Raw genomic sequence first — 9184 nt, 5'->3', positions numbered from 1 at the left:
TAAAAAAAAATGTTCTTGCAAAAACGATTATACTATTTAGAATATCACAAAACTTTAATTCTACAACTATGTTGGACTCTCATCGACTAAAATGAACACGATAAGTGGTCATTGTCTAAAAATTCGTAAATATATAAAATGCTTGAGAAAAGTAGACATCAACTAAAATTTCAGAATTCATTTCCCCTTGATGCTTAATTTAATGTCTGTGTGCTTTGGTGGTTTTTGTATTTTTGCTGCTGTTGCTGAGTGATAACATTTATTCTTAACCGAAGATATCAGTTAGCCTACAGCTATGTGGAATTGGTCTGTTCACGTTGTTTTCGACCTTAAATAAAAATTAATCAGTCAAGGCTCCAAACTAAGGTGTTGTGTGCAGGATATTCCAGCCGTGCGTTGCACGGGTTCGTACACTAGTACTTCTTACAAAGCAGAAAAGCCAATTTTTGCTGCTCTCTCAACTACCAGTGAAATCCGCTCTTCTCAGCCATTTGTGTACTGTTCTAAGTTTTTTGTTTTATGTGGAGAGAGAGAAACAATGGTTTGTTTTATGTGGAGAGAGAGAAACAATGGTCAGAAAGGTTGAAATTTTTGCCACTGTCACTGACAGTCTGATTTTTGGAAAAGCTGAAATCAGGTTGTAGGAACTAGGAAGGAGCGTCTATACCTATAGGGGTTTATTTGGATTTTCAAAAACCAAAGCCAAATAAATCAGGTTTTGAGAATGGAAAGACTCCACACATCTCAATCTCTCCTTTCCAACCATTGTTTCTCGCCTCCTCCCCTCATTCTTTACGGATCTATCTCATCTTCCTTCTTCTTCTTCTTCTTTCTCTCTTCAATTTATGATGTATGGTTGCTGAAACAGGAAACAGATATCTCTCTTCCAACCATTCTTTGTCTTCTCCTTTCCTTCATTCACATAAAGTTTCAGATCAACAAAGGGCTTTGTTTTCTCTTCCTCTTCGATGCAACAAACTTCTGATGCGGCATCATCTTTGAACGGGAGTGCTGCGATTAGGGATGGCGAATGTGGCGCATCCTATCACGGTGGAGAAGCCCGAAGGTGGAAACAGTATCGTGGCAGATGGAAACGATGAGGATGAAGATGAGAAGATATCCTTGCCAGGTTTAGTTTTGAATGTTTATTATTAGTATTTAGTATTAATTATTAGAAATGAAATAAGAATTGTACCAAAAAAAAAATGAAATAAGAACCTTGCTTAAGATGTTTTCTTATTTTAATTTTCAGGTTGAAGATTTTTGTTGGATTTGCTGCAAAATCTGGTGGATATTGATATTAAATTCCAATAGTTGAAAGTGATTAATGTGCAGGAAGTAGAAATAAATTATAGATGAATGAGTGAAGCTGAATCCAGAAGTAGGCAAAAACACTCTCATGGGTAATCTTTATATTTTGAGTGGTATTTGTCAGAGAAATATTTTATTCTATTTACTTTTTAATTTTGGAAAATTGTAGCAATTAAGCTTTGATTTTGAGTTGCTAATGTTGTATCTTATTTGTTTTTGTAGATTCCTTATTTTGTGTAATCTCCAAATGTACATAAGTAAGTTCTTATTTCATTCCTTACAACATTTTGATTTTCATTTGCATCCATCATAAAATGGTATGTGGTTATTAATTCCCTTTTATTTGGTTTTGGGAATTCATTAAAGGGGTTATCATTCATGCTAATAGATTTGACAGATTAGGACTTATTATTCTATTGTTTTTGTTTGTGGTTGAATTCAATTTTATGGCTTCTTACTCTTATGGTTTTTGTTTCATTTTGAGTTTCTAGCCAGAGGAATTCGATTTGAGCTAATGTAAAAATTGTTAGTTTACGAGATCTCTTGAGATGGTTCTCATTGATGAGAAGGTTGTTTTCTTTGTTTGATATAATTATTTTCATTGCTGATGGAAACTGTTTGTGTTTGGTTCTTGAATTCGTTGATTCATTAATTAATCAATTAATTAATTCACTGAATGAGTTGAATAATTATTTGTTTTATTTTCAGTCTTTATTTTTTAGATTGTTATTGATTTTTCTGTTTACTTTGTTCTAAAATTTGCAGGGTTCCAAGATTCATGCAAGTGTGAGGAAGCAGCTGTTCTATGTGTTTCAGTCCAAGTTAACTGAAGGGAAGGTTTACAAGCTATCATGTTTTTCGGTGGCTCCAAGTGTTGGTTCTTATCGTACCACACCACACCCATGTAAGATAGTTTTTCAGATGGCTGCTAAGGTTCAAAGCTGTGAAAGTGATTCGATTCCTACTTCTGGAATTTCCCTGACCAAGATCACGTATGTTTGCAGTCATACCTCTGACTATGATTATTTAGTTGGTAATTTCCAGAATTACACTCTTTTTTTTATCTATTCATGTTGATGTTGTGTTGCTTGGTTCATTTATTTATGTTGTTTTATAATTTTGCTAGATGTTGTTGGATTGATGACTGGTATCTCGGCTGAGAGGGAGTATATTAGGGATGGTAAAGTTACTAAGATGGTTGTTTTTGAGTTGACTGATGATAGGTATGGATTCGTGGTGTTTGTTTTGCTGTCTTTTTGCATGTGTTTTTTTATAAATTTTTACATAGATGTTTATTAATGTTTATTACTTTCTCAGACTCTTTGCTGATTGATTTTGTTGATTGTTCTTTTTCTCGACTATCCATTGTTAGTGGGACGTGTGAGTGTGCCCTGTTTGGTCAATACGTTGATACCTTGAACAAACTAATGGGAAAGTCTGCTGGTGGGCTTCCTGTTGTCTTGGTTCAGTTTGCGAAAGTGAAGATCTTCAGGGGTATGTTTTATTTGTTTATTATGTCCCTTGCTTCTCTGTGCAGACGATGTGTCTATTCTATATATGTGTACATATGTATATACATACATATATATGATGTTTATGATATTTGATGGTTAGAATCCTTTTTTTTCCAGAGAAAGCATCTATTCAGAATGTTATGAGCACCACTCGCATTGTCATCAATCCTACGTTGGCTGAGGTGACCCATGTTAGGAAAAGGTCCTTTTTAATCTATTGTTGCTTTTGTGTTTGTTTGATTTATATTGGTTGTTTATTTTTGGAATGCTTTATGTTATATCATTAGAATATTTTATCTTTTTCACAGTGTTTCTGGATTTAAAAATTTGTCTGCTGTTCCACGAATGGGTCCGCATGCAAGGGCGTCTGTCGAGGAGGATTTTCTTCGTATGTATCCTAAGAAGACTTTGGTCCAGTTGCATGATACCCCAAAGTTTGTAGTTTATGCGGCCATTAAGGGTTTTGTTGATGGAGAGGATTGGTGGTATCTGGCGTGTAAATGCCATAGGAGTGTTACTGCTGATTCTGGTGCATATTACTGCAAGGGTTGTGTTAAGCATGTGTTTCAGATGGTTCCCAGGTATGGCAGTTAACAGTTTAACTCAGACCCTTTTTTTTTTTTTAATTTTGTGAGTTGTATTGATCATTATTTATATTTGTTTGGATCTCTCCCTTTGGAGGTTGGAGATTGATTTGGTTTCTTTTTTAGTCTGATTGATTCCAAGGGTTGTTGATTGTTGTAGGTACAGGGTTAAGATCAATGTTAGAGATGCAACTAGTGTTACGGTATTTGTTTTGTTTGATGGTGATGTGCAGAACTTGCTTGACTTGCCCTGCAGTTCCCTTGTGTCTGCTTCAAAGGTTTGTTTGATTGTGCCCCTGCTATTTTGGTTGACATGCTTTGTTGTTAATTTTTGTTTTTTTTGTTTCATTGTCCTACCTGGCTGATGATTGATATTGATGTTTTTTCTCATTGTAAGGCTGAAAATGGGGGATTTTATCCAATTGAGCTTCTGAAGCTAATGGATAAGAAGATGTTGTTCAAAGTTGAGAAGACGGCTGGAGCAGGTATCTTTTTTGATGGTTCATTCAAGGTGAAGAGGGTTTGTGACGATGCTTCTGTTATCCAATCCTTTGATTCAGTTGGTTTTGAGTATACCCCTTCAAAGATTATTGTCTTATTTTATTTTTTTGTTAGTTTTGGTCTGGTTTTGTTGCTTCAGAATTTTAAGTAATCATTTTGCTCGGTTTTTTTATGGTTGTAGTCTCTGTCAAGGACTGGTGTGGTAGAGGCCTCTCCTTTGGTTCCTGATTCTGAGCAGGGTGAGGATGCTGAGGCTAATGAGTTTGTGTCTGGTCTGATTGTCACCCCAACCAGTGTTATTGATGTTTCAGATAAGGTATTGATTTATTCCCTCTCCCAATGGGTTAATCAATTGTATGAATTATAATTTTTTTCCGTTTTTTGTTTTGTTTTGTTTTGTCCTATCTTATGTTTTTGTATTTTCTCATTGTTTGTGTTAGGAGTTTTCTGATGACCTTCCCAATGATCTTTATAATCTTTCAAATGAGAGTGATGTGGTTGGTGCTTTTCATTCTGTTGGTTCCGCTGAAGGTGGCTTGAACCCTGTTGCTGTTGATTCTGGCCATGTTGCTGAGTGCAGTGGTTCTGGTGTGAAGAGAAATCTTGCTGTTGCTTTACTTGAGCTTGATTCTGATGATGAGACACTGACCCAGAAGTATGGAACCAAGCTTAAGGAGGGCTGAACCTACTTTGAATTTCTCTGTTGTTTTTGTCATGGGAATCTATCTTTAGTTGTTGTAATAATCAAATTCTGAAGTGGAACAACACCTCTGTAATTTTACAAGTGCAATGAGGCTTTTACAAATACATCCAATCAATTTGTAAGTTTGTCATCCCAGAAATATGCAATGTGAGTTCTATAAAAGTGTTGTCTTTATACACAAATCCTTCAAATAATGCCATGTTATTTTTTATTGCTATGAGTTTTCATTATTATGTTAACCTTATTCCAGGTTTCATCCATTGGTGAATAGATGTTATTGCTCTTCACATGAAGTATAGAACAAAGCCTCACAAGAGGGACTTGAAGAATTTCAAACCTGGTTTTATGACTTGCCTATAATAGAAGAATTATTATGATAACCTTCAGCCTTAATTGATCCTAATTATAGAGTAGTGTAACTTATCTCACTGACTTTTCGATTGATTAGCTTAGGCATGATCTATTCAATTTTTAATGGCTGATAGATCTTAGTTTTACCTTGCTTAACTATTATTTGATCATGTTAAAATATCCACAATAATGAGTGTTTCATATATTTAGCATCGAGCTGAATAAGCACCCCCGTTGTGTAGTGATATTTATTGGTACTAATAGATAAGGATCTTCTCTGAATGTTTACGGCCTTTAGTTCACATGCAAATTTTAATATGTTGCAAGTTTTATTATACAGTAAAAAGCTATCATTAAACACTCATTGTTCGAAAATTAAAATCATGGTTTAATGTTTTATGAGATCTTTTGAGGCGGACCTTTTTGGAATTTCATGTCAGGCCCACTATGTTGAACTTGGCCCAGTTCAAATTGATTTTTCGATTGTTTTTTGTTTCTTTCCCACACCTTCATTTGATGATGTTGTTTCGTGTTTTTCTTGCGCAATCTATCCTCAAAAGCTACCGATTTTATTATTTTTCATCGGATAAAAGAAGGACGTGGGCGACAAAATACAAAGAGGATAAAACACTTTGGTCGATACTGTGTTAAATCTCTGTAAGAATCGATTCGATTTATGCGTTTTTGTCCATTTATCGTTTTACATGGATGCGTGTAGGTTACGTCGTTACTTTGTTAAATCATGTCATGTATATTTATGGTGTAGCCAATTTGCAACCTTGATATTATTAATCTTTTTGTTAGAAAATTGTTTATTTTTTGAATTTGATTATTATTATTTTTTTCCCCGGATTATTTGATATACATTTTTAAAATCAAATTCAATAACCCGTGAGTCGCACGGGCTTAATACTAGTGTATAAACCTAAAGTTGTGTTTTGTAGCTACGTTCTCACGAGCCTCTTGCAAAGAGATAGTTCCAAAATCAAGTTGAATTTTGCTCTCCACCCAGCACGTTTTGCTCGCACCCTGCAGCCATGCCAATTTTGCCCCTGCGCATGTTAACTAACACAAGTGTAATACTATGCGTTAGTTAAGTAACGTTGCGTAAGTTAAGATGCGCAAGTGTAAAACTCTACGTGAGTTAACTCACGCATAGGCATGTATGAAAAAAAACACTGCGTGAGTTAACTCACGCATAATATTACACTTGCGCGAGTTAACTCACGCACTACTGATATATCAGTACAGCATTAAATGTTGTACTGATGTGCATTGAATGCAGTTTGGGTCCAAACCCTAAAATGCTCGTAATTGAACCTAATTACGTCAGTTTAACAATATTATTGGATAATACGACTTGGTGCATCAAAATTACACCAAAACATCGTTTTTTTCACAATCACATAATCACACATAACGATCCAAACGGCCCAAATTACACAAATTCGCCGGTAATGACCCGTAATCATTTAAACACACTTAATGACACGTAAACGATCCAAATTACAAATAATTAGAGACAAAGTAAGTAATGCAAGCAATAATTGGTGTGACATAACCGGCCACCAAAAAAAAAAATCATTTCATTTAATATATATATATATATATATATATATATATATATATATATAATATTAGTTACATATTGGCCACAAATATACAAATTACATAACCGGCCACCAAAAAATATGTCGGGGTGTAATACCACCAATAAATAGGACGAACACCAACCGACCTATAACTTTCCTAACCTATTATAACCTATCTAAGAGGTCTAGTGATATTCCTAAATTGCCGTCCTCTTCCATGTCCTCTGTCCATTCAAATTCTTGTTCCTTTTTTTGTGGGGTGGGAGTATCACCACAAACAATTGGATTGTGCTCATTTGTTGGTTTCTTTGGCGGCTTAGGCTCCTTAGACATGAGTTCATTGAAAGCGTTTTGTCTATCCAAAAATGCAAAATGCCAATTCTCCGCCTCACCAATCTTGTTGTTCATCCACTCCTTACAACTCGGTGGTAACGGACAACCTTCCTTCAAAATCACATGAAGATAGTGATCGGGAATTAAGCAAAGACACATGATGTTGGAATGTTGATTAAGTGGAGGAGCACTTCGGATTGGGAAATATGTCTCACATACACCACCCGTTGTTTCGGACAAAGTCAATAGAACAACGGGTCTTTTGTAGCAAGAAGCAATAATGTGACCCATATCCGGAGTGGTCATCCACTTATCTGGAGGCGCAACACCAATTGTACGTTTTGGAGGGTATAAACCATTCAAGATTATGTTATAACGCTCCTCCGTGTCATATATCGGCATGTAATCACTCTTATGATTTCTCAACTCTTGAATAAGTGCATGACGAATCAATACATGATCTTCCTCATCCATCCCCAAGTGCCTAGCTATCACCCGGAATCCACAATGACCATCCCCTTTAACATTCACAATTTCTTCAACAAAAGGCCTCATGATATTTGGAATTTGTGAAATGTATGGGATATTCCAAAACGGTTTTGAAGTGGAGGATGAAGCTTGTGATCGAGAGTAAGTGCCAAGGCGTGCACCTTTCCTCTTTGGAAGTGGCCTCTTTGGTTGTGAAGGTTGACTATCCGGATTTTGAGAATCAATGGTCTCCCACCTAGAGGGGATTCGACCCGTTGATGACACTTTGAGTGTAGTCCTCTTCCTTTTAGGTGCTCCCTTGGTTACCACCTTTTTCAAAGGCGGAGACAAAAATGTGGTTTCCGGAAATGCAATTTGACGCATCATCTCTTTGATGTGGAGCTTCATATTGTAAGGGCTTTTCTTGAGAAGTTCTTGAATGCCATTTCACTCCTCCATCACGGAAAAGTCATCATCAATCTTCTCTCCTTGTACACACAACCTTTTCCAATGAGGGTATATATCATCCAAGACAAGAGGCAATTTTTGCTTGCTCTTCATGGCAATAATACACGCACAAGGTAACCCGTAGGATGTCATTTGACACAACCACAATCTTCCTCACCAAATGCGAATGTCTTGGAGCGTTTCAATTCATCATAGATAAATCTCAATGCTTTTCTAGAAACATAACCCTCCAATTCTTTCATCATCTTGATCTTTTTGTATTTGTGCTCAAACACCGTTTTGTTCCTCCCGAAACTACCTTGTATTTCACCAAATTACACCGCCAACATCTTGTGGATTTCATCCCAACATGATGCCAAATCACCCACGCTACTCCTCAAATATTTTTTCAAAACACCATGAGCGGATTCAACTATGTTGGTGGTTCTACACCCTAGATGCAAGACTTTATCCGTCCATGCCCTCACAAATTTCTCCTTAAGGTTCAAAACCGTTTCTTCGACATATTTAATGAATTCCGGAAATGGCATGCATACCTCTTTGAATTTCAACAAATTAATTGCATATGATTCCTCCGTGGGAGATTCAACCAACTCTCTCCAAGCATTCACCACTTTCTCAACAACATCGCTATTCTTCATCTTGTTCTTCTTCAATTCTTTCTTGTCTACTTTTGTACCCTTAGGAGGCTTTGGCACCACTTTACAATCCGTGATGCACTTGGACCTTACATTCTTCCCAATATGAAAATAACAAAGCATGGTGTATGTTTCAGGGAAAACTGTGCCAACGGCCTTCATCAAAGCACCATCCCTATCGGTGACAATCACCTTAGGCATGTTGTCATTTGAGTACAAGAGACCTTTCAACATCGTAAGTGCCCAAGCAAAGTTATCCTCTAGTTCAAAGTGAAGAAAGGCGAAACCAACGGAATACGTCATTCTTGTAGAGGTGCAACCAACTATCTCAAACAAAGGCATTCGATAGTTGTTGGTTTTGTATGTAGAGTCCATGACCAAAACGGTCGGAAAGGTGTTGAGCAATTTAATTGACTCCGGATGAGCAAAAAAAATGTCTTCAAGAGTGGTTTCCTCACTATTGCATCTTGTGTAATAGACGTACTTATGCTCCACCAACTTCGAAATCAAGAATTGCAACTCTGTCATGTCACCTCTTTCCCCCTTGCGCCATCTTGTTCTCACATTGTACACTTGCTTGATTGTTGTCACACTTTCGTTGTTGTTTTCCTTCAAATTGGTGAGAATATTCCGAGGCACCGTCAAGCTCTTTGTCATTTCAATAACTTTTTTCTTTTCCTCCGCACGAAGTCTACCCGCAATTAGGTGTCCTTGTAACTTT

General features: G+C 36.5%; 2 protein-coding genes across 5 annotated transcripts; one reads left to right on the top strand and one right to left on the bottom strand.

Annotated features, from left to right (window-relative positions):
- The first annotated feature begins 371 nt into the window (after positions 1 to 371).
- On the top strand, positions 372 to 5162 carry LOC146912154 (replication factor A protein 1-like). 4 transcript variants are annotated; one of them, XR_015014194.1, is made up of 14 exons: positions 372 to 1129; positions 1253 to 1403; positions 1534 to 1568; positions 1803 to 1880; positions 2077 to 2344; positions 2438 to 2534; positions 2684 to 2805; positions 2943 to 3027; positions 3134 to 3406; positions 3570 to 3687; positions 3807 to 3920; positions 4092 to 4226; positions 4351 to 4760; positions 4864 to 5162. XR_015014194.1 is itself a non-coding variant. In XM_085717298.1 (13 exons), the coding sequence occupies exons 4-13, from the start codon at positions 1860 to 1862 to the stop codon at positions 4591 to 4593; spliced, it is 1476 nt and encodes a 491-aa protein (XP_085573424.1). In that variant the 5' UTR covers positions 372 to 1129; positions 1253 to 1403; positions 1534 to 1568; positions 1803 to 1859; the 3' UTR covers positions 4594 to 4828. The 4 variants fall into 4 exon arrangements, 2 of the variants coding, with proteins under 2 accessions (XP_085573424.1, XP_085573425.1); XR_015014195.1 differs by lacking the exon at positions 1803 to 1880; XM_085717298.1 differs by lacking the exon at positions 4864 to 5162 and having other exon boundaries at positions 4351 to 4828.
- Positions 5163 to 6721: 1559 nt separating this feature from the next.
- On the bottom strand, positions 6722 to 7765 carry LOC146912153 (uncharacterized). Its single transcript, XM_085720696.1, has one exon. The coding sequence runs from the start codon at positions 7763 to 7765 to the stop codon at positions 6722 to 6724; it is 1044 nt and encodes a 347-aa protein (XP_085576822.1).
- Positions 7766 to 9184: the final 1419 nt, after the last annotated feature.

This window comes from Medicago sativa, chromosome 6 (assembly GCF_051527215.1).
Source record: "Medicago sativa cultivar Bolivia chromosome 6, Bolivia_mono, whole genome shotgun sequence".
In the NCBI taxonomy this organism is placed as follows: domain Eukaryota; kingdom Viridiplantae; phylum Streptophyta; class Magnoliopsida; order Fabales; family Fabaceae; genus Medicago; species Medicago sativa.
The sequence above is the reverse complement of the archived record's forward strand: the minus strand, read 5'-3'. Positions and strand labels throughout refer to the sequence as shown.

Excerpts from the sequence above, each read along its gene's own strand:
- LOC146912154 (XM_085717298.1), top strand. The coding sequence starts at position 1,860 with ATGGTTCTCATTGATGAGAAG. Across the intron at positions 3,921-4,091 it reads TTTTTGATGGTTCATTCAAG|TCTCTGTCAAGGACTGGTGT; the intron begins GTGAAGAGGGTT and ends TTATGGTTGTAG. Across the intron at positions 4,227-4,350 it reads TTATTGATGTTTCAGATAAG|GAGTTTTCTGATGACCTTCC; the intron begins GTATTGATTTAT and ends TGTTTGTGTTAG.
- LOC146912153 (XM_085720696.1), bottom strand. The coding sequence starts at position 7,765 with ATGAAGCTCCACATCAAAGAGATGATGCGTCAAATTGCATTTCCGGAA.